Source organism: Branchiostoma floridae, chromosome 18 (genome assembly GCF_000003815.2).
Source record: "Branchiostoma floridae strain S238N-H82 chromosome 18, Bfl_VNyyK, whole genome shotgun sequence".
NCBI classification, from domain to species: domain Eukaryota; kingdom Metazoa; phylum Chordata; class Leptocardii; order Amphioxiformes; family Branchiostomatidae; genus Branchiostoma; species Branchiostoma floridae.
The window spans coordinates 10431403-10457135 of NC_049996.1; the positions used below are offsets into that span (position 1 = coordinate 10431403).

Below are 25733 nucleotides of genomic sequence, written 5' to 3' on the forward strand. Positions count from 1 at the left end.
AAGCGCTTTATTTTGTGCACGGATATATGGTCTTAAAATTGTAACATAACTGAAATCCTTTAGAATGTGCCAGTCTACAGCCTGCTGGAGGTGTTGGTGGATTGTTGGAGGCAGAAGGAGGGGGGTCCTGGGACCTCCTGTATGGGGGGTAGAGGCAGGGTGTCCTTCTTTTTTGATTCAGCATTGTTGGGCTGTGTCTTCATCCCCAACAGTTTGCGGAAGGCACTGAAACAAATAGGACATTATAGAAGTTGCTAGACTTTCTTTCCAACACTGAATTAATACAGGGACTTACCCTAAATTTTCGGTCAAACTCTGTCGACCTTGTTCACAGAATGATCCAAATAGGACATGATGTTTTCATTTTTTCTATGTTGTTCCTCAATATTTTCTGCCCACTACACAAGATGAAAATATGCACCTGATGAATGAAATTCAGTGTAAAAATTAAATAACCATTATGGTTGGTATGAGAATTGACTGATCCTGACTGTCCATCATAATTACATTCAACCAATAATAGCATAGCAGTTAGTAGTTTGGCCAATGAGAAGTGGCTGCATGTGCATTAAATTTTTTTTCTTCTATCTTTTTATGTAGGATGCTTTAGGCAGGGCTATGAAATTGATCTTGTCATCAGACAAAATGTAAAAAAAATAAATAAATAAAAATAATTTAATGCAAATACAAAATGTCTAAGCCTAAACAAGGTTATTCTAAACTTTATAACACCAAACACAAGGTTTTAGACTGTCACATGCATTAGCAATCCTAACAATTCTTCTTGTATGAAGAATTTACTCACGTTTTGAACTTCTTGTTCATGAAGCCGTAGACAAGGCAGTTGACGCTGGAGGAGCCGTGTGCCATTATTGTGGCCATGAAGTGAACAGCCTGGAAAATAGTTGGCAAAATGAGTCATGGCAAAATGTAGAAGAACTTTATTGCACAACAATTGTAAAGGATATGTTGCAATTTGTACATACAAAACAGTTGAATTACATGAATATCTAACAATTAGACATCATTTTATTGTAAGCTGGTACCATATACTCTGACATAGGTACAGTATAGGGATGGTTTATTGGCCCAGTCCCATTAGATTATGAGCACTTTGACAGAGAATCAGGTCATGTTTGCATACTATGTAAGGATGATATCCCATCTTTAGTTTCCAAATGTTGTGCAGGTAAGGATAAAAGAATGTCAACGAAAAATTTCTGATGCAACGTTGACCAACCATCAAACAGAAACTAATGAATTCTTAATTGAAACCACAAGACATTACAACTCCTGTATTTAATGCCAGGTGTTGCATTGCACCTGACGTACCATGCATATGTGATCAAGTGTAACAGGTGTCAAGTTATTGTTCACAGCTGCCATTGCCACTGACCACAATTTCACCAACCAGGCTGATTGCCCAAGTCCTGTATGCACATTATGTTCTGGGAATTTGACAGTGGTTTCTGTCTAGGGAGGTTGAGCTAGTAGAAAGTAGTGCTTAGCTAAATTGCAATTGGATACGCATCAGCTTCTGTCCTCTTGGGGCTTGGTTCTGATGCTTATGAACACCTAAAGCAACTGGACGGCGCTGCCTATGTCTAAAGTGGTTATATCACTGGACGGCGCCAAATTACGTATGGTGCAGCATTTGTTGTCTGAAATTTTTGAGTATTTTGAAATTTGTGCCGAATTTTTCAATGCAGTTTGGAATGGCTCATTGAGATACCCGCTTAAACAAGACAACCTTTTACCTAATACTGTATCTCCATAGGTCGGAAAGCCATTAGACTTCTATTTATGTAGCTCCCCTAGCTCAGTACGGGGGCACTCAGACAATGGTATGTGTGATCTGGAATGGCGCGACAGAACTCCATTTCCGGGCAATTTCTATAGATTGCAAAACCTTCTGTCAATGTTCATTTAATTGCAAATCATTTCAAGCCATTTCCTTTATAGAATTAGTAGCTATAACAGGTTTCCCATGTGAAAATCATGGACAATTGAGCTGCAAGCAGAGTAGGTCAACTCCAGTTTTCTGTCTGGCTTATTCTTTATCTTTTATCATCATCACGGGCGAGTTGCCCGATCCAGTTCTACTCTTTCCTTCCAGTTCTACTCTGTCCCCTTAGGGTTCTTTAAATCCTCGACCCACAGCCCCACATCACGAGCAAGTTGGTCTATGTAGGTTAGTCGGTGTCGCCTTCATCTTATATAAATCTCGCTTTTATATTTCTAGGAAATGAGCATAAGGAATTAAGCTTGTGAAATGCTTGCTGATGATCTCTGACATTTTCAAAGATTTGCACGCCTGTGAAGTGGATAAATTCACCATAAGCCATTAAGCTGATCCACCCCCTACATTATAATCTAACATTAACCTTTTAATGTTAAATTATTTGTGACGCATGGTTGATCACTCTGTCCTATGTAGCAGATTACTTGTTCTTCTGAATTCTTCATTTCTATTGATAAATTTCCATTGCCCAAAATGCACGCGGTTTGTGCTGATATTTCCACCCCATGTCAATTGAATACAATGGAACGATCCTATGAAATTTTTCCTAAAACCCCTTGCTATAATAGCCTCCATAGCCGACTTCGAGTAGGGTTGGCTTTTATTTTATTTATAAGGGGGTGCACCTTTGAGGTGGGACGAAACTCCCTTTCATGACATTAGAAACCCCTATTAGTCAAGTCCTACACCCCGCTCAAAGTCTGCAATAACAAGTCGGTTAACTGTTAAATATTTGTGTGGGCTTCCTGAATTTACAGTAAAGCAGCCCTATCAAATTGCCAGGACCCCCCATTTAGAAACTCAAAGTAGCACCTGTTGCTGTACTCTTAGGATTATGTTCCCACTCTTGAAAGCAACCTGAACGAGGTGACTAGAATCTTATTTTGTCTGTCTCTGGAGGTCTGAAAGCTGAGCCCCCTATGTGTTTCTATGAAGGAATCGTTGCAGTAATGATTTTAAGGGATTCTAACAAAGTGTAGATTTTACTATGTATGTGGTTTTGTATTTCTGCTCACCATGAAAAAAACATCTGACACATTTGTTGCTGCACTTCTTTTGCCTGACTTTGTTCTCATTTCTACTTGGACACCCCATGTACGTGTTATATCTAACTGATGGGAAGAACGAGAACTGTGTATAACACCAGTCTGGCCCATCAATAGGTTTTTAGTCAGGATTGTGGAAATCCCCAAGGTGGCGGGACTGGTGTTAAACACTGAATTTGAGGCCAAGCCCATCAGTTAACTAATTTAGCCCATGTCATACTTCCCCTAAGCTTCTCTAGTTCATCAGCTCTACTTTATTTTGTCCTGAAAGTCTACAATCTTTCTCATTGCTTGACATACTGTGGCAGACAGTTTCAGGTCGCCACAAAGCCCATAATCTTGTCAAGACATCCCCAATATGTCTGCCTGGGCAGAATAGAAGTCTGGCCGTTTTCATTCAGGCAATTAGAACTCAAGAGAGCACATGACATACTTCTATTTGCCATAGGGAGGCTCCAAGATAGGAGAGGTCACATGTGTATAGAATAGTACCCACGATTTTTTCCTCATTTCCATGAAATAGTCCCACACTTTTTCTATAGTCTCAGACTACTGTAAATGCAGAAATGTTCGCGGTGGATTAATGTCCGCGGTTTTCAGGGTGACCACTTCACCGCGAACTTAAATCCACCGCGAACATTTTTCTATTATGGTATTAGACTGCAGTCTAACGTGTTACCGCAAAATTAAAACCACCGCGAAAAGTCCTTTTTCCCGCAACCGCAAAATTAAATCCCCGCGAACTTAAATGCATTTACAGTATGTGGATATATAGACAGAAAATGGGTGCATCTCATTGGCTGAGGGGAGGTAGCCATGGGCTAATCTCAGTTGACTCTCGCTTACTTACCCGTGGCCAGTGGTCATCGAAGTCGGCCAGGACCACTACAGCGTAGGGGAGCCAGCATATGTAGAACATCACACACACAGCCACCAGGGTCTTAATCAGGCGGATCTCTTCATAGTTCACATTGTTGTTCATGTTCCTGGTTTATTTGGAAAACAGTTTTATATCATGAGGAAAATAGTGGACAACCTTTAGGCAACTGTACTTCATGTTGACAAATTCTAGACGAATTTCAAAAGACATCCAGTGTGAAAAGTACCACCGGAATTCCAGCAATTAAGCCATATTATAGTGGCAAATAGCTAGATTTACCGATAACGTCAACTAAAGTCTCTGGTATGTTTGTGTTGCAATGTTTTTGATTTGAAATGTAATCACTGTTCAAAAGCCTTTACCCTATGAATACAAGCAAAGAAGCTTAAAGATAAGTGTTCTTTGTAGGAAAATCTTAAGGCCACATGGTCCGTACACCTGAGGCAGCATTAGTGACAAAGCTTTAAAAACTTCCTACAAATCTTTTAAAAGGTTGAGCAACTATGTGATGTCAGAGAGTGATTTTACATATGAGAGAAGTGTTTTTTTACAAGACTGAGGGCATATCCTGTTTGCTAAGGTCAAGGGAACTGACATTTTCTCATGGCATACTGACCTTTAAAATGAAACAGAAACAAGTTGTGCCTCAAAACTTGCAGACCTCAAAAGGCACAGAACTTTACAAAGGAAAGATTGTTATGATTAAAGCCCTCTCTGTAGAAAAGGATTTGGCAATACGAAATCAAACAGCAAAACATCAGGCTGACAAGTCGTAAAAAGTTTGTGTTTTTTGTGTGTGACTATTTTGATGCATACAAGAGTTTAGAGACTCAACCCCGTGTGGGATATTTGGAGCTTTGGTAAATAGCATGTTTTATCCTGTCTCATTGATATGGTAATAATGTTGGAAGTTCATTGGAGCCTTGTACAGCCTTAAGAGGCTTAAAGGGCACAAGTTTCCCTGCTGTTTCAGTAGTAGAGTATATTTCAGGTATTATTTCAATAGTTGGTTAGTTACTTACTCCTTGGATTTTTCTTATTTTCTGATAATGCACGCCAAATAGCAATTACTCGAGCAACTGGATATGATTTTCCAAAATCATATCCAGTTGCTTGAGTATTGCTATTTGGCATGTCTAACTTTCTTCGATGTGTCTATAGTAACTTGCTTTTTTTCTCCTGTTTGATCTTATTTTCTCATATAATGTATTGCATGATAAGTATCATTTTTTGTCATAACTAATACGTAATTAGTGGCAGATAAGGGAAAACGTCTAATAAACCTTTTGGCGTCTGGTTTCTCTAGCATGTTGTACTAACTGTATGTAACATTATGTGCAAATAAACAATAATAAACCATATAGAAGAAACAAAAATAGTGCTATTTTTCATGGAGGTACCAAACTCACCCTTTGGGGTTGGCCAGGTGCACGGCCACGCGGACCTTGCTCTGGTGCACGTGGTAGAAGATCTTACTGTAGGAGCACACCACCACCGCCAGGGGGAGGGAGATGCCGGCGATCACCAGGAACAAGGTATAGCTGGGGAAAGGTGGGAGAGGTTTTCTTTGTCATGAGATGTTCCTTTTGTTTTTCACCATTACAGTTGCTGAAATAGCTGTATGAGATGCTCATAAGGTATGTTAAGTGTGCAAAGTATTGGGATAGTGGTATTGGTTAATTTCTTTCTCCCTTTGCAGCACTTGCATATGACCTAGGGGAGCTTAGACATTTAATTAGACTGCGAATATCAAAACGAGTTGGACTTAAACTTTAAGAGTTAGTCTTGGGTTCAGGCTAGAATTAGTATTCAAATGTTTGAGGCAGAATAGATGATGACTGTATCGTTATAATAGCAACTGAACTCTTCATTGCACTACAAGTGTGTTGTACAGAACACCTCATGGCTCTGACTCATGTCAAACCTTACCTGAAGGTATGATTCTGGTCGTAGGTACAGCCCTTGGTCCTGAGTACCAGTTTCAAAGCTTACCTGGAGGTATGAGTCTGTCGTAGGTACAGCCCATAGTCCTAAGTACGTACCTGTATCATGTCAAACCTTACCTGAAGGTGTGGGTCCGGTCGCACGTACAGGTTATGCTCTTGATGAAGTACCAGTGCCATGTAGATACAGCCCATGTCAAACCTCACCAGAAGGTGTGGGTGCGGTCGTGGGTAAAGCCCATGGTCCTTAGTACCAATTTCAAAGCTTACCTGGAGGTATGGGTCTGTCGTAGGTACATCACATGGTCCTGTATCATGTCAAACCTTACATGATGGTGTTGGTCCGGTCATAAGTACAGCCCATGGTCTTGATGAAGTATCTGTGATCATGTCAAACCTGAAGGTGTGGGTCCGGTCGTAGGTACACATGGTACTGAGTACCATTTTCAGAGCTTACCTGTAAGTATGGGTCTGTCGTAGGTAAAGCCCATGGCCCTGAGTACGTAGTAATGTCAAACCTTACCTGAAGGTGTGGGCCCGGTCGTAGGTACAGCCATGGTCTGGATGAAGTACCTGTATCATGTAAAACCGTACCTGAAGGTGTGGGTCCGGTCGTAGGTACAACCCATGGTCCTGACTACGTACCTGTATCATGTCAAACCTTACCTGAAGGTGTGGGTCCGGTCGTAGGTACAGCCCATGGTCTTGATGTCGTACGAGTGCCGTCCCCAGCCCAGGAGCAGCGGCAGGTCGAACAGGAAACTGTAAAACCACGACACAGCCACGATCATCAGGGTCTTCGGCTTGGTGTAGACGCTGGAGTGCCAGTGGGGCTTCACCACGAACAATAGCCTACAGATGAAGACAAAATTGTACGAGTCACCGTCACAAAAGTTGGAGAATTTATTGTTGAGAGGAGAAGTTCCTTTACAAGGCTATGGCAAAACCATCTACCTAGTATTCTATTTATAATTTCATCATTTTCATCGTTTTTAATGGGGCCTGCAAGTTTTATATAGACTCTAACAATGCCATTCTAGTCTCTACCAGACTCCCGCCTGGCCATGGCCGAGTAGGGGACTTTGGTCAAGTTAGGAATAAAAGCATAGTAGGAGTTAATTGGCCTTGGAGTGTTGGCCAGCCTGGCTTAGGTCGCAAAGTGTACTCCTTGGCCGTGTTGTCTGTCTTATTTGGCCACTTTCTACTATTTTTCCAGCGACCCGTGGAGCCTGGTAGAGCCCAATAAAAGTCATTTGAGACCGAACTGCTTATCACACTATACTTTCGCTATCAAGGAAACCGACAAAAACTTTATTTGGTAGCTGCTGCCGAAACACTGGCAGATCTTCCGTTGACAAAATCATAACTAACGGCCAAGGCTTTTACGATAGACGATATTCCTTGAGATTATTAATGACTTCCTTTGGCAGGCTACACACGTAAGATTTACTTCCATATGCTCTCCCGGGAAGCATTGCACTGTCTACTGATTTCTATCTTCAGTTCAACCGTTTGAAGCTAATCAGAGACACTTGAGCAGGATTTCCATCTCGATGATTGATAACTCACGCAAAGAAACCCGACCTCGTAGGGTAACCGTCCGCCTGCTTTTCAGCTTGAAAGCTTTCATGCCGCGCGGACGACTTTTCCGAACATCGGGGGATGTTACCTCGGCGTTTCACGATTATGTTATGGCGTCTTTTTGTCGACGGGTATAGGGTTGATGTCCACTACGAGTTTTAAAAAATCCGGAGCCCGGACATGCCCCCAAAATAGCCCAGTAGCCACAGTCACTCATTGGCGAAAGTGCCAAAAATAGTCCGCAAATTGCCCGGCGGAGCCTTTATTTTCGCGATCGTGACTGTAGCATTACCCTCATATTCAGTCTACTCCTGAACGCGGTGGAAGAGAGCTATTACAACATTTTGGCAATCCAATAGGCAGAAGTGAAATGTTAAGAGGATGAAAACCTCCCCCATCAAAGAATTTCCATCGCCCTCCGGCTCCCTTGATAACATGAGGACAGATTGCTACCAGCAACACCAGTCCCGTGTGCCTGTCTACGCGCTCTAGGCACTGTGCCATAGGTATACGTACTTGGAAAATTGCAATTTTGAGAGCTTTTAGTCCGTGGATTCGGTGACACTTAGCACTCTTGGCGTCCTCTACTCTCTGAGTGGAATCTTGCCGCGATTGTAGTAGTTGATCCTGTCAAAATGATGTCAATTCATCTTGCTTATCAGGGCTACAATCAGCCCTTTCTATGTACAACTGCGAAATGTCTGTGTGTTTTACGCCCCGATTTTTCTTGGTTCTTTGGCATATCGCCGCTGAATGTTGATGCAGAGAGATGTTGAAGATTAAAGCTTTACGTGAATCTTTCATGTCGAGGTACCACAGGATATAAAACACCTGCTGGGACTAGCAATTTAGACTCCCCTTTACACGTCGCCAGACCGACCATTCATTTGAACCTGCCTTTCTTTCTAATGCAAGGAAAACACCGTGCAATCGAAAATGAAAGGAAAAATCTCATTGACCATGACTGCTTGGTTTGCGTCAATAGCTGTTTCCTTCGAGACATGTTGATATCAAGCAATATTTACCCATGCCTTGTCAATAATTGGGTTGAGCCTAGTTAATTTTATTGCGATACCCTTTAGCCGCTATGTCCTTTTAGGGGCTAATCTTCCAAGGCTTCTTTGTTTTTGTTTGAACCTTTGTTTATTCATGAAAACTGAAGGGTCGGCTCACATACTATAGTATGCATATGCACTCACAGAGAAGCAGACGCAGAATATAGAAACACAGTTCAGTATGCGGAATAAGATACAAAATATGGCATCAAAACCTAAAAGCATCTAACTCATACGATATCAATCATGGCATTGGATACGGTATTTACATCCATTGATAGAGCATTCTATAGCTTTACAGGTCTGTACACAAATATCTTTATCCTACTTTGCTTTGGGGTTTGGTAATGGGGGTTTGCACATTGACTGTCTTAAAGGGGCATTCCACTCCAGAAAGGAGTGTTATTTTCCAATAGATAATGTATCAATTGATACATGATCAGCCGACATTTGGTGGAATTCCACTTGTGGCGAAATAAGCAACGTGTGTTTGTAAAACAATATGACACTCACTACACCCATACAGACCCTACCCATGTATTCCCTATACGTGTAGACACTTCCTTTATCGTGAATATTTTCGGCATAAATGAGGGGCGCTTAGCAAACCAAGAAGATCAATTGTTCACAAGATATCAAAGAACACATAACAGGTCGTGTTTTTCTTAGCGCCCTTGAAATAAGCTTTGTAACCTAACTTAAGTCAGGCGTTGTCAGGCACATTGTTTTCAGCCATAGGTATCTGTTAATGTGCTGTAGCACCAATTCTGAAGTTCCAATGTACTTACTCTTGATTTGTCTCTTACCAATAAACTGCCTTAATCTAGGTGCATTCGAGTGATCGGTACATTTCAGTGCTCGCCTACAGGCTTTGTTTTGCATTTGATGACTCTAAAGTTTTGACGACAAATATTACTGAGGAATATCCTACAATTAGTCACGCATGGTCACCAGACTTGCGAAGGCCACAACACTTGCATGTCTGTAGAGTTCGGTACCGGATTGGTCCATGGTCCACTGAATTTACGTACATCTCTAACGAAGTCTGAGTGGAATGGAGACCTCTTAACCACTTTGAGTAACGCCTGAGACAGTAGAAAATTAGATATATAGGCAGACCTGTACAGAACTTAATCCTTCCTTTCTTATCGTTCGGAGCAGACAGGGGGAAGCAAAATTGGACATGACATCCTAGCCCGAAGCCTGAGACAATCCCATGGTGAATTCTCGCAGTTTCCTATTTACCGAATGCACGGCGTCTGTCATAGATGACCTTAATTTTTTAAGTCTTCTCCGGCGGGGAAAGACAGACCGTTATACCCGTCTGTCAACTCATATTACACACTCAGAGGATACCGGTGTACTGTTACAAAACCTTGTCTTGTTGGACCCGTCCGGAAAAACCTGGCCTGAAAAAATCAGTAGACCAGATGTTGGCCGATTAGAAAATGAACAGATTATACCGGCAATATGGCTGCAGGTCTTTGCGTGTTTTGGGGCTTCTAGAGAATAACAAGAGCGAAGAAGAGGAGAGTTATTAGTCATTTTACCAAGTTTCTGCAGTCAAACTTTCAATTTAACTTCTAAATTAACAGAGGTAGTTAGCGTTGTTTACATGAAGATAGGATACTCAACCAAACAGAGTAATTCAACAAAATATGGACCGTTGTTTTGATAATGAGTATAGCCCATTTACAAGTTTCCACAAACAATTAGGTTCAGGTCCGGACCTGGACGGTACCTATACCCCGTAGTGTGTACTACGCGTGAATGAATAGAAAATGTGACCAGAGATAGGGCTAATACGCTGTTGCTTCAAGTTGTTTTGTTTCTGTTGAAAGCAGTTAGAATTCCTCAGTAAAATGTAAATTATATATATTCAATATTCACTTTTCTTCACAAGTAAAGTAACGCGTGTTCTGATGAAGCTCAGTGAAATGCCGTTTCAATAGCAGATGTGAAATGCTACTCTTTAAGCAGGTTGGTTTTTGTCGTCTTTTAGGTATTTTCATCAGGTTGTTTTCCTGGCGGACCCCAAAAAACTCACAAGACAGTCAGAAAGCCTGACAAAAGCTCATAAAACGACGTAAAAAAACCCAGACAGAGCCTAACCTCTACAAGGAGTAATGAAATGCTACTAATCTCCAAGCAGATCTTGCGGTGGCGAAGCGGTGGCCAATTAACTCCTTTTGCCGGTTAAACTCCTTCCCCAGCTTATGATACTATATATCTTATGCCACCGCAAGATCTGCTTGGACATTAGTGAAATGCGGCCTCGCCGCGGCCGGCGTGTTAGCCAACACATGCACACAAGGGCGGGCCCGAACTCTAAAGTGTTATTTTGGTTACACGTACAGATATCTAACGCTTGAATCCATTCCGGCGACTGTAGTCCACACGTGAATCGTCTTTGATCACCCTTAATGCTATAGCAATGTCGCTGCTAAGGTCGAATGAAGACACTCTACCAAGGGAAACTACGTCAAGACTTATTCATCTTGGCTACTCCATTCTGAAGGCCACTTGCATATCTCTCGACATTGGCGTAATGGGATTTGTAGTGCGGTCATTGCTGGGGTTTCAAAAACGATGTTTATATCTACAGCCTGCGGTGTCACACAAGGTGATCATTAAATGGGGTTTAAGGGGGGATTTGTAGGTAGTCGTACGTAATACCGACGTCGTATGTGCGTGAAAAAATCATAAGGGATCACAACAACAAATTTTCCATACAATTAGTGGGTTAAACATAAATCCCGCGCTTACAATACAGCAACACAAGCCAAGTGCTGAATTAAAACAGTGAAAAAACGTCTTGTCCCTCTTGTCTAGTCTTCTTTCTTCTTTGATTTTGTTATACCCCATTTAAAAACGGGACCATTTGATAGCTTTAAGCAACACTTAGATGCTAGACGTGCAAAGGTTTGCTGTGTCTTGTGGCAGGTAGTAATACATGTACATGTGTAGCAAGTTGCTGTCGCACCGCGTGCTTGCGAAGCTGTTGAGTGTTGTGTTCCACACAAGCTTAGGGCGGGAATATCAGCTATTCAGATACAGATACAGAAGCTGGTGTGTTACGCCGAAGGAAGATTATACCGTCTTTACATGTACATAAGCTGGTGAGTTACGCCGAAGGGCGATTAAACAGATACAGAAGCTGATGTGTTATGCCGAAAGGACGGTTGTGCCTTCTCCCCAGGTAGATACAGAAGCTGGTGTGTTACACCGAAGGAAGATGATACCGTCTTTACATGTACATAAGCTATTGGGTTACTAGCGCGCCGAAGGGCGATTATACAGATACAGAATTAAGCTGATGCGTTATGCCAAAGGGCGGTTATACCGCTATAAAGCAATTACTTGACAAGTTACTTTCCAGATAAGATTTTGGCAACGGTCAGACGTTTCAAACAACATCCGTTGTTTTTTGTCAGTGACACTGGAGAAATCTTGTTGGAGCGAGATTTTATATCCTATCTGTGAATTGATACGCAAAAGAGATCTAGTTGGGTTTGGGATGAATTAATATGCGGTTATACCCCTGTCACATCATCCACGATCTTCGGGCGTATCGATGGAAGATCGTCCATATTTATGATCGACAGAGGGTTGCGCGTATTTTTCACCTGAAAACCATCCCTGTCACTTATAAGCTGTATTTTGCACCTTGTACAACTGTTGTGCAATAAAGTTATGATTATAAGCGAGGCTCGAGCGATTGCCGCAGAATCGTCGTCCTATCGATTTTCGCCAAATGTGACAAGGGTATTATACCGGCTCTCCAGATACAGAAACTGGTACTTACCGGTTGATGCTGATGTTGGACACGCTGTAGAGTGAGCAGATACAGCTGGTCATGCAGATGACACCGACAACCTCACAAACCACGGGGTGGTCCTGCAGGAACCTCTGCAAATAAAAGACATAATAATGAAAAATTTTAAAAAATTACGACCGTTGTGTGCAGATGTTGGCGCACCGAATCCGTGTGTGTTTTTGGCACCATATTTTGTCAGATTAGCCGTGTGCCTCGGTGGGTATATCGTGTAAAGTGCCTTTCCCAAGAGCACAAGGCCGGGGAATGGCGTATCGAACTCGCGACCTACCGATTCCGTCTCCAACGCTCTAGCCACTGCGCCGCGCCACACAGACCCCACCAAGAGACATAATCCTTCTTCTAATACTTACTCCTCCATATATGTCATGGGCTGCCTTATACAGAAATGGACCAGACCTTTTAAGGCCACTTATCTGCCGTACCATATAAATTTGCCCTACTTCTTCAAACATACCAAATTTGCACTACTTCTTCAAACATACCAAATTTGCACTACTTCTTCAAACATACCCATCCTCTTGATTGTACCTTTCTGATTCTGCTTACACCTTCCACTATGTTCCGCGTGTCTAAACTGTAAGTCAGTTGCCATTTGAGATGTTTGTTGTTGAAGGTAGGGAACCCGGTCGGGAGAATGCATGAAATATACTCAAGGAAAGCGACAGAACGTCGCGTCAATGCGAGTGGACAACAAGACAAGACCAAAATCCGTACGATCACAATTTGAAGGTATTGTTGGGGTAATCGTGCGTATGTCGTACAACATTGGGCAGGCTTGTCTTATACTGTATTAGATCCACGGCATGTTGGCGGTTTGTTCTGTCTCAGCCTGCTTCACAATCTAACAGCATTGAAATCGTACGACAAATGTGACGACGCCGTTAAAAAGACGTTTCCAACGTTTCAGACATTACAGAAGTTCATATCAATGAATGAATGAATGAACGTTATTGCTCGATAGTTGTGCACGGTATAATGTATTGCAACAAAGCAATCATGCAACTGTACACCAAAGTAATAATTTAATGTAATGTAATGTTTTATTCAGGAACTCGCAGGCGACAAAAGTACACCCGAATTTCGTCCTTACTACAAGACTTGACAAACAACTAACCACATGAAAACAACAATACAGACTTTCTTATTAATAATTCAGACAAAACACATCTGATCTTACATTTTCAACATTACTGTTCTTCAGTCTATGACCACAGAAATATGAGACGTAAATGTCGCGTTGACATAAATACAGAGGTTACGCTAATGTCACATTTCCAAACCGGGGCCCGGCCAGGCTGCTTGTGGAAACGAAGAACAGAAATGTATAGTCTGTAATTTCCTGATTTTTACAATGTACTGTTATGTTCACGGTTTTCACTGTGACGACTGCAACGTGATTTTATCATTACTGATAACAAATAATTCACAGCCTATTTTATGTGTACTTGCTGTGACAGTGAACATTTAGTTCCGAGAACAAGTTAAATTTTCTCGAACCGTGAAAGTTTGGTACCGAGAAGAGAAAGTGGATTACAGTACGTAAAATATGCACAACTCACGCCGACGACTTTTCTCTTTACGTCTTGTGTACTTTGGTATCTTTTATTTCATACTTTTCGTTCCCGAAACCAAGGGCTCCGGTTTGGAAATGTGACATAGGCCTTATACGTTTCAATCACATATATGATTTAAGAAACTTTTACTTTCTTTTCTATACACTGCTTATTGGAAGTTGAAAACTGTTTCTCTCTGACTTATGTTGTTTTTTTGTGCATACATATGGTTTCATGCGTTTTTTGTGAAATATGAATACAGATTATGTTTAAAAGATAAGTAGATAAAAGGAATCCTTTACCTGATCTAAAATCCCGACGATATTGAAGGTGTCCACGATAGAGGAGACCATGAGATCGGCCACGGCCAGGTTAACGATGAAGATGTTGGAGACTGTGCGGAGACTCGGCGTGGTGTACACCGCCGAGATGATGAGGCAGTTCCCGAAGGTCCCGCCTGTGATCAGCACCACCAGGAGGACGGTGGACCCGATCTTCACTCCCATACTCACCTCTTCGATGTCGTAGTAGTCACCCAGCAGGGCAGAGTCGTTCACCGGGGTGGAGTTGAACGCCGCCCCCCACTCTAACGGCAGGGTGTCGTTGGTGGTGGCGTCCATGGCGTGGACAGCCTGTTGAAGTGCGCGCGCACTGCTCGCACGGGTGGTGAACAGATAGCTGATAAACCTTCCCACACACAGACACCAGTAGGCTTCGTGACGTATGCTGATATAGGCGTGACGTATGGCGACATAGGCGTGACTCAGGCGGAATGGACCAATGGAGGCCTTAGCTTCTGTGTCCTAGTTGACGTGACTGGCTTGTAATCATTGATATTCAAGACATTATTAAAATCATAGCCAATAGAGTGATGTACTGTTCCGTCACATCTTGTTGAAATATGGTCTCTTCTTGTTCCTTTAAATGGTAAAGGAAAACAAAAATGGCATGTTAAAAAAATTGGATACACTTTTCTTTGTGTTTTTTAACTGCTTGTATAGATCGGCAGTCGAGATTTTGAGGGATTGTGGATTATAATTAGCTTTCATATCTAGTGCTTTGACAGTGTCAGATTTGGTTGTTCTGTCAACATATTAGTGAATGAATAGATTATACCGGCAGTACGGTATATTCTGTAGACATACTATGCATCGAGTTGTCACTATTCCCGCGCGCCCTCACAGTTCACAGGCCACCATATAATAGGTTTCATTACTCACATGAATAGTAACTGGAACATTTCTTTTCACAAGAGAATGAAAACTAGAGGACAAACGAAATCCCATTCATTAGCAGCTTGTTCGACATATTTTCCTCCCCATCCAATCCCATCTTCTGCATCAGTTGTAATTAGCCACCTGGGGAGACCATTAAGTACAGTTCAGCAAAGATACATCATCTTGTATCCAACTTCCACCCATACACACGTGTAAATCCACTTGAGTTTTTTCCATTTGCAATGATTTCTGACTTTCTTGTATCTTGTTACTATTCATTGAAGATACATAAATTCATGTAATATTTTTGTTTACATTTATTTGCTACACACTTCAGTTCTGTATTGACTGCGTTTGTACACCCAATTGTTTTCCCTTTTCCACTGGATCCGTGGATTATGTTTTGTCTATGTCCTTATATTTCATTTGTGAATTGTGTATTTGTAGGTGAACTACAATAAAATATTTAAAAAAAAAAGACACATCTCTTGTGGCGCTATTAGATGATGGGGGAGACGCTAGAAAGTATTGCTGCTTTTGCCTACATATTTTACACACTATGTGTCTTTACGGGGTAAGGTTTTCTTGTTTTTAGTCCAGGGGATTTGATTCCTTTTGAAACCATGACGATTAATGTCCATAACCAGATATGAAAAACATAAGCTGAGCTGTGGTTTTATAGAAAGCCCATAAGAGGTCCAAAATCGAGCTTGGTCTTTCTTTTTTGCCGACATCTATCAACAAGCTATAATCCGGATCAACCCACAGCTTCTAAACATATCCTACCAAACAACCATACACGACGATATAGAAAAAACGTGACCTTTTCTGTGAAGGCAATGAAGTAATATGAAACATCAACAGGAATGGAGACCTTCGTGTCGAACTTTCTGGCACCTGGGACCGTGCTCTACCACGCCCGCAAGACAGCACTATAGTTCCTGTACTACAGGAGCTAATTGACTAACAAGCATCAACCTTGTATTGGCTTTGTAAAAGTATTAGTTTCACGTTAAACTATCTAGAATTTGTCTTCACCACACTTGCTATCAGTTCTTAGTTTTTAGTTAAATCATATATATATACCTTGGTTGACGAAAGGCAGTGGATTCTAGCCGAAACATCTGGCTGTTACCAAAATCGATGCAGTTGCTCGTCGAGTATCTGTTAAGTTAACTTGTGTAGACGTAACATACTTTGCCAGACATAAGATCTACGTGTCTGAAACACAGCGGCGTTAACTCAACAAAACGGTGTTAAGCCATCTTTCTGTTCTCAGTTCTATACGTGTTACTGTATACTTCAACTGTAAAATTTCAAGATAGAAACCCTGCGTGGATTTACCAGTCACCATCGGAGGGAAATGGAGTCTCATAAAGTACGTACGAGGTGTCTATGGAAACGTGACCAAAATACCATGTTTAACTCAGTAGGAGGTAGGCGATTCTAAGAAGGAGGTCACACAGACGTACAGTGTTTAGATTAATAAGTCTGGCAACGTGTACGTACGAAAACAAACAGTATTCTACAAGAGTTCGGAGACTTTATACCTCAAGGAAATGTTTAGAGCTTTTGTAGATTTATAGCCTTATCTTGTCTCATTAAGTATGCAAATAAGGTTCTAATTAGCATGATTTACTTTATTTATGTTGCTTTTCTTAACTAAAGAACACAGATTTTATGTGTAGAAGTTCCTTCGTTTAGCAAAAATCCAAGTTAACATTTTGTAATAAATTATGTTTCTTTCTCATTAACATAATCAATTAATCATAGTGTACGCTTTTAACTAGCTCACGCATGTCACAACTAGAAAATCCCACCATTTACCACTACAGAATTATGGCACTTTCACATTAATCATAGTCTGCCTTATTTGTATAATTAGTATCTGTTGATGTTTCACCTGCCATAAATTGAATACTTTACCTGTATAAATTTAGAAAGATATATTATAGAATAAAACTAGAATTACAGTGGCAGAGGGTTCGCCATGTATTCTGTAGGTCGTGAGTTCAATCCCGGCCGAGTCATACCAAATGATTTAAAATGGTACATGCTGCTTTCTCTGCTTTTGGGAAAGAGTATGGAAGTTGAACACACACCACTACCAGTGGACTAGCCCCTGCTGTAGTGATTGCAAAAATGGGTGTGGCCCAGGGCTACTGAAACGGAAATGGGCGCCGCCCTATGCGCCATCAGGGAAGGACTTTGACTATTTTACTTGACTAATTGTTTCCTCGATGAAGATGGCTGTTGTCTGTGATTTATGAAGTAAACAGGGACAGTTAGTGTTGTTTTGAACAGAATATGTTCGAAAACGTTTCTACAATGATGTGAGATCGAAATTTTATGCCCCCTGACACCGTAAGTAGTTTTTGTTATACATGTAGACCTTACAAAAGTCGCTGTACTTTTGTCGTGTCAATAAAGATTATTGTTATTGTTATCTTAGGCCACAGTCGCCACACTGACTTGATTTCATGGATGGCATCCTCTGGAGACCCCAAAGCGCGAGGACTAACAAAAAGAGAAAAATCTAGCAAAAGCAAATGGCGCTAAACCACAGGACAGGATCCATTAAAGTCAGATTACAGAAACACTGAGGCAATTCGATGTTATCAATGATGTTCAGCACCTAGTACAGGCCTTTATGCACGTGTATTAATAATGTTAAGCACCAAGGACAGGCCTGTAAGCCTGTGTATCAATGATATTCAGCACCAAGGACAGGCCTGTAAGCCTGTGTATTAATGATGTTCAGTGCAAGGCCAGTGACAAGTGTCTCTTTATTGATGGGGTTCAGCACCAAGGACAGGCCTTTATGCCTGTGTATTAATGCTGTTCAGCACCAGGGACAGGTGTATATGTCTCTGTGTTGATGGGGTTCAGTACCAAGGACAGGCCTATTTGCCTGTGCGTTGATGGTGTTCAGAACCAAGGACAGGCCTATAAGCATCTGTGTATAGATAGTGTTCCGTACCAGAAGCCTTGTATACCTCGGTGTGTTAATGGTGTTCAGCACCAAGGACAGGCCTGTTGGCCTATGTCGTCGTGTGTTATGTTTCATTTTACATTATGGTTTCACTTCAAGCGTGAACAACAGCTAAAGGTTACACGTATGTTTTGACGCCTGCTTGAAATTGGAGACTGAGTCGGATTATTTCAAGCATCCTGGTAACCTTAACGTTAATCGTTAGCGACGTTGAGCTAATCTAAAAAGCCTTGCGTTGGGACTTGTAGGAGAAATGTCAAAAGCACTTATAACTGCAACTCTATCTGCTCGTTAGATTGAAGCATGGCGACAGTTGATATTTAAAAAAGTTTGCACAGGGGTAAAGGCATAGATCCTCTTTAGATTGAAATATCTCAATTTGTTGTTGAGACTTTTTAGAGCGACCCATGTGATTTCAAGATGCCAAATTTCAAGTCATTCTATGAAAAACGAGCCTTTTAACTATAAAACCAATTGCATTACTTTATTGAAGGACCCTCGTAGTACCTAGGTCACAAGTGAAAATCGTCCGACGCTGGAAAAATTGCACGACCATGGGCGATGGCTGATTTTACTGATCGTGCGATTTACGGGATATGCTATCGCAGGTACATCGTACGATGTATGTGACCGGGGTTTAAGTGATCATAAGAACCCGCCAGTTTCATTTTCAACATTGTACCAAAGTCTGTACTACCTTAGCGCACGTCTCAGTTGGGTAAATCCTCTCATGGACGTAAATATAGAAGCACAGGCACTAATTGCTAACTGTGTTTGCCTGAGTGAAATGATTCGGCCTCTGCCCAGCAGAAACGACTCCTGTCGTGTGTAAGAACTAATAGCCCGTGGTTTTCACACAACGAACGCCGTGAGCCGACCTGTCAATGAATGAATGAATGAAGACCTTTATTGTACATTCATACCCACTGGGTTTAGTACAGGTCACAACAAATGATACAACATGATATAATGATACAATGAATCTACACTACTCAAGGATCGTATTCTACTGCGTACATTCGGCTTTCTCGTTTCTTTGTGATATTGAAAATGTAAGAACAGATATGCTTTATAAGTAAAGGCTTGTCTAGATTCATAAGGAATATAAATTTGTCTATATTACTTAGTTGTATGAAGTGGGGGAACATGGATTCTATTAGTCTGTAGAGTTCAGCTCTCTCTTTCTTGTACAAACTACATTCTACTACAAAATGATGTTCGTCTTCTAACTTATCTAGATTGCAGTATCTACATATTCGTTGTTCTAGAGGAGTGCGGTTATGTCTTCCGGTTTCGATGTGTAATTTGTGGCAACTGACTCGTAGTTTTGTGACGGCCGTCCTGTGCCGAATATTGTCAATATCCAGGTATTGTTCCACATTATAAGTGGACTTGAACAGTCTGTAAGACCTCAATTTGTTTTTAGCGGATCCACCTTTGTTGTCATTGTGTATCTCTCTTAGAAAAGTTTGAAAATAAATGTCTTTCAGACGCTGATTGATAGAATTGATAATTTGAGACGAATTTGTATTGTGCTGTAGAGGACAATGCCATACATAACCATAGCCGCATTCCTCCAGTGACTGGCGAACTCCTGACGCCCAACACTTGGCTCCAGCCTTGTCTAAATCTATCTGGCAAGAAAGAGCGTCTGACTGGAAACTGTCTGCTGGTACTTTCTGGCGAAGTCTAATTAAGTGTTTAATAGCATTTAGGGAGGCTTCCAAATGAATGGGGAACCTCCCTAACTCGGCTCTAGCGGCGAGGCCACTTGTGGATCTTGGCACGTGTAGGGTTTGTCAATGGACCTCCTTCTGGTGGGATCACACGTGTATATATATTCAAGTCCGTATGAGGTCTGCATAGAAGTCTTAGCCTCCACAAGGCTCCACGGGTCACTGTTGAAATGATAGAAATTTGAGAAATATAGCCAGATAGCATGCCAGAGGAGTTAGCTGGTCGCAGACATTACTCCTCGGACAGATAATTCTGACATGTTAACTTATGTGTCTATATTTCTCAAATTTCTACTACTTTTTTTAGCGACCAATGGAGCCACTTAGAGGCTAATAATTCATACGGACTCGCACGTGTATGTATACGCACGTGTGAACCCGGCTTTACTCATGTTACTGTTACATGTACATAAAAAAGTAGCACAGGTGCTTTGTGCTGATTAGTGCTATTATTTCAATTTGAGACAATTTAGAATCATTTGATGCCGAGTGATCCTACTCTGTGTATCAATGGCACTTTTTCAGAGGGGTTTGAGGCGATGTACGAATGAAAAATGCCGATTTTTTTTTGTTTCTCCAAAAGGCACAATTATGTTTCAGTTGAGGCCAATTGATCTGTACAGCCTGTAAGGTAGCACTAACTTCACAGGCACGTGGCAGGGGCTGTTTATAACACACTGGGCGGCTTGTCACATCTAACCTTTACGCATCTGGATACAGGCGTCGTCTAATGAGGATGGTGGCAATATTGGCGGCACGAGTTGCACTCTTTGAAACTTCTAGAGAAGAACAAAGTTTTTAAACTCCTCAACCATGAGTTGTTACTAGATCACTGTGCGATGGATGAAGATAGATATAGTGTGATTCAAGCGCAATCTAAGTTTAGTTTATGTTTAGTTAACTATTTATTTCAGGCATTAGCCCATTCAGAAATACAATTTGTACATTTAAAAACAATGATCTACTTAGAATTAAAATAAAACAATCTATACAGTATCTCATGGCCTGTGCACCACGTAGCAATAGTGTTTCCAGAACTTGCTCGAATCCCCTTCTGGCATAACACATTTGTGGACAAAATGACATTATGCAAAATCTCTCAGAAGCAACTGGATAAGGTACACATCGCTAACAGGTTCAGATGTTTCCGACAACATCTAGTGAAAACAGAGATGAAAGAAAGTGGACGTTTTCTGAAACGTTTATCGAATCGTCTGATGCATTTATACTACAATGTACATGTACTGTAGCCTGGGTACCATCCAATTTCTACCGGGGCTCCTTACACTCATGTACTGTACTATGTGCCTGGATTTCTACTCTCCATCGACGTATGTTTCCTTAATTCATTTCTGTCATTTCCAAGATGGCATAGTCACATAATCAGCTTAATAATCAACTCAACTCGGCATATGGCCGCATCAATGGTTTCAGATTATCTTTCATTTAAATTTGGAGATGAACCGCTTGATGTTTTTGAGTGATGATATTTGGCGTATTAGTTTACAATTTTGCCTCTGGGATTCAAGACGATGTAACACGGGATAAAAGAAATTTGAAAGTACCCGTAAAAACAAGTCCTAAGTGTCCTGAATTACAGTTAACCTTTGGTTCAATTGAGGCCAATTGATACTATGTAAAAGTTGGAATAACGAAATTATTATGAACATTGACGCTTCCCTTTTCCGCGTTGAATTCTAATGTGAGAATCTATGTTCAAATCGCTTTCATTTATCTCCTGATGTTACATGACGAATACAACTCACTGATCTCCAGGCTTCAGTGTTATCGTAATCACATATCTCTTTTTGATGCATTTTAATCATCTTACATATGTTTTTTTTCTTTGATAACCCGCTCAGATAATCTGGGCTTCAAACGCAAATGCGCCCACGTCACTGTGGTACAATTTCACAAAGCCGCAAAGAACAGTCGCGGCTCAGTGTGATACGTATACATGCTAAACGGATGGACATGGATTACATGAAAGGGCTTCAATTATCAATGCAAAGTCTTTTGATATAGTAGTGACGATTGATCTGAAAAGACTTCTAATGTACTCTGTGTCATCACGTTTCACTACACACGACACATCAATGAAGAACAAATTAGATCGAGAAACAGATACTCCAAGAAACATTAAACCACCTATAACGAAGAAGAGTACCTGAAAATTCCGAACGAACAATAAATATCTATTATTACCAAACTACGAATCAGCTGCCACAAACTCAGTGTTTAATCAGGGAGGCACAACCGCACACTTCTGGAGCAAAGAATCTGTCAGTTCTGTAACCTGAACAAGGTCGAAGATGAAGCCCACTTTTTACATGCTTGAAAAAAGCATGTACTGTTTCTGGTAGGGATCTTTGTGATTCCGGACCTATATCTTTAGAACCTCTGGATGGATTGCGATTTCCTTTGCTGTGGGGATAGAGTGTGTGACCTATTGTGCTATTAAGTAGATTAGAAGTTTGCTGTTGTTTTGTGGTTCGTTTTTTTTTTAAATATTTACACCCCTTTTCCTGTTATGGAGTGACCTGGCCTCATTCCCTCTGTCTCAACCTCCTTGGGGACAGCTAGCAGCTGTAACATCTGTTTTGTGTTTTCAGTAGCATGGGAGTGTGTGGAAGGGTCGTTTCCAGTGCTACGAGGGGCGTGCAATAAGTAATGGTCCTGACCCACTTCCAGTTGTCTGATCTAAATGAAATTTTGTATGTGTAATAATTCATATCTCTATGGGTTATGTTGCAAAAGACAGCTCTGAACTAATTGTGGTTTCTGATTTACTGGTGTTTGAACTTAGTCAGGTGCGAAATGGACCAGGTGTGAAATGGAACCAGTTGAGTGTCGCGCAGTGATCCGGTTTTTGTATTTCAAAGGACGCACACCAAAGAAGACTTTTGATGAAATAAATGAAACTTATGGTGATGATGCCCCATCATATGACCTTGTAAAACGCTGGCATCCTGAATTCAAACGTGGCTGGAAGTCTGTGGAAACAGCTCCCAGACCTGGTCGTCCCTCTTGTGCCATTGATGAGGCATCAGTTGGAGGACCAACCTGGGGTGTCCTACAAAATCGGTGTCCAGAGCTGCATCAAACGATGGGAGAAATGCATAACTCTGGGTGATTCCTATGAAGAGAAAGACTAATAACTGTGCCAAGTTTCATTAATCTCCTGCTATGGGAAATGGGTCAGGACCATTACTAATTGCACGCCCCTCGTATATCTCCAGAACAGAACGTGTGATTGTGATGATATTTACCTCCATGAAAAATGGAGGTATAGTTTTTGGTGTGTCTGTGTGTGTGTCTGTTTGTGTTTCCACATATTTGTGGTCAGCATAACTTTAGAACCTGTTGATGGATTGTAATGATATTTGGTATTTGGGTAGGTGTTTGAAAGACGAAGGTCAAAGTCAATTTTGGATCCCCTGGTGTGTGACCTTGGTACTGCAACAGAACTTGGATTTTTGTATCTTTTGACATGGATATGCTATGGTCTTGATTTTTTGGTGGCACATAGCTTGTGGTGTAAGGAAGAAGTGTTGTATGTTTGGGCCCTCTAGCAGCTTGCTCTAGAACTGCTGGGGCATTCTGGTCAAAATCTTCCAAGGAGCAAAAAAGAGCAACTGTGACCATCGCTGTCACCTCTGTATGGTGTGAACTATTATATACACATTGAGTATGTATGTGCCAGGTGCAGGTGTAACAATACGAAATAAAAATGAAATGGTGAGGACACCAGAAAGGTGTAGTTTTGGATCTGACTGTTTACCATAGGTAGATATATAACTTAAGAACAATGATGGAATAATTTTGCCAAACGTCAAACCATATCAACCCCCACAACACACCATGCACACCATCACAAAATAAAACATTTCAAGCAGGTTTGAGTTTTCAGACTCTTGTTGTTAGATTGTAGTTTATATAGTAACGATAGAAGTATTCTTGTTAGCTATATTATAGGAAAGTTCCCTTGCTTTGAATCTTTGTCCAGTTTTGAAAAATTCATTTTTCTGATGAGTTTTGATCAAACGACGTTATTCAAACACATCTTAAGCTACATATTTAACATTACTATGAAACGAAAAGAAGCCGAACAAATGTATTAGACTAGTTTTAGAATCCATGTTTTAGATTAGTCTTAGAAACCATGCTTACTGTATTACTACCCTTTGTATCTATATGCCTGTACTTAGCCCGATAGGGCATGAATGTGCAATAAAAGCTATTATCATTATTATTAAAAACATGCGCAACGGAAACGAACAGTCTGTTGTTGGTCTATGGCCCCGCAATGCTACCATATGCTGCAGTTGTGAAGAATCGTTCATGCCATCCAGGCATCGGAGTTAAATGTCACTTGGCATAAACACACCGAGAGTTAGAAATATGTGAACCATAAACAATTGAGCAGTCGGTTCCACTCATCGTCAAGACTGCCGCTACCTTGTTTGACAGTTTTATTCTCCGAAAGGCGAGAGTTCGTAGAAAATCCATCCGTACGGATCAAGGTGTGCGTTGGAGTGAAACGTAAAGGAGGAAGCTTCTCTCGGTCTTTAAGCGTTCCTTCTTGTCACTGTCAGAAGCTAAATCGAAGGTGATACTAAAAGCACGCAAGTGAGGTTAAGATCAAATGTCACCCGTTGTTGCCAGTCAGAAGAAATATCCTTCAGACTGAATGCCTCCTAACTACATAAATAATCACTCCGTAGCGGCGGCCTCATGTTTTCAGGCTGACGTAGATGCTAAGATGTCCGGATCTAGCTTCATCCGGCTTTTTCAGACCACCAGGTGGTTAGAACGATTTTTTGCACTTAGAAGGATGAAAACTGCAGGGATGTACCTCACTCATGTGTAAATAGTATTCAACATCTCACGCAGTGATTATAAGAAATCATGACGAAACGACGTCAACACCATCTCTTTCAAAATCTCAAACAAAATGGACCTCTGTAATTAAAAAACGCCAGGTAGCCAGAATACAAGTCACAAACATTATCTACCACTCAAAAATTAGCATGCCCGATGTATTTAAAAGATGATTATATTTCTAACTACCATTCAAATTTGATCAGTACTATTTGTATCATCATTTCACAATCTTCTCTAATAGCTGCCTAATATCTTGTCTCCATATGGATTGTGATATTTAATCAGGAAGTTAGGACATAAGCTTGTTACAAGCTTTACTCTGACAGCTGCTTCATCATTGTCTCTCGTGATAATCGGTCTTCTACACTCTATACCATACATCAGGTACCCAAAAGCAAAGATGAATTGTTATGTGCACAACAACTTGATTTTTCTCTACAGACGTTTCGACAACATGTCTGCTGTCTTAATGAGTGTAAATGATTTTACAATGTTTTTTCTTTCATTTTTTAAACACTGATGGAGACAGCAGGTAGATTGCGTACGTATAGGAGATAGATCGCGTACCTACAGCAGATAAATTGCGTACGTACAGCAGATAGATTGCGTACCTACAGCAGATAAATTGCGTACGTGCAGCAGACAGATTGCGTACCTACAGCAGATAAATTGCGTACCTACAGCAGATAGATTGCGTACGTACAGCAGACAGATTGCGTACCTAAAGCGGATAGCTCACTGAAGTTGGGGCACGTTGGCGGCGTCACTGCGTTCTGAACTGGATTCGTATCATGGACATATCATGGAAAACGTACAAGAACGACGAAAGAACAACAAAACACACAAAGCGTAAAAAAAATCATTTTCCATCGATTAAATTTGCTGAGCGCTCTGTCAAATCGGTCGGCAGCAGCGACGACGCCATGTATCTCAGCTTCAGTTAAATACCCGGTTAGGAAAACTGAATGGATGTACCAACTTGATGGCA

The 25733-nt window shown here is 41.1% G+C and overlaps 1 protein-coding gene across 1 annotated transcript; it reads right to left on the reverse strand.

Annotated features, from left to right (window-relative positions):
• On the reverse strand, positions 1-14764 carry LOC118405243 (melatonin receptor type 1B-A-like). Its single transcript, XM_035804636.1, has 7 exons — positions 14219-14764; positions 12331-12434; positions 6556-6741; positions 5356-5487; positions 3917-4052; positions 806-894; positions 1-225 (listed from the first exon to the last, which is right to left on the reverse strand). The coding sequence occupies exons 1-7, from the start codon at positions 14534-14536 to the stop codon at positions 75-77; spliced, it is 1116 nt and encodes a 371-aa protein (XP_035660529.1). The 5' UTR covers positions 14537-14764; the 3' UTR covers positions 1-74.
• Between the last annotated feature and the right edge of the window lie 10969 nt (positions 14765-25733).

What these genes read in the sequence shown, in the direction of transcription:
- LOC118405243 (XM_035804636.1), bottom strand. Translation starts at nt 14,536, where the DNA reads ATGGACGCCACCACCAACGACACCCTGCCGTTAGAGTGGGGGGCGGCG. An exon ending in GACCGGACCCACACCTTCAG is followed by an intron (nt 5,488 to 6,555) that starts GTAAGGTTTGAC and finishes ACCTTTCCCCAG; the next exon opens with CTATACCTTGTTCCTGGTGA. An exon ending in TCGATGACCACTGGCCACGG is followed by an intron (nt 895 to 3,916) that starts GTAAGTAAGCGA and finishes ACTATTTTCCAG; the next exon opens with GCTGTTCACTTCATGGCCAC.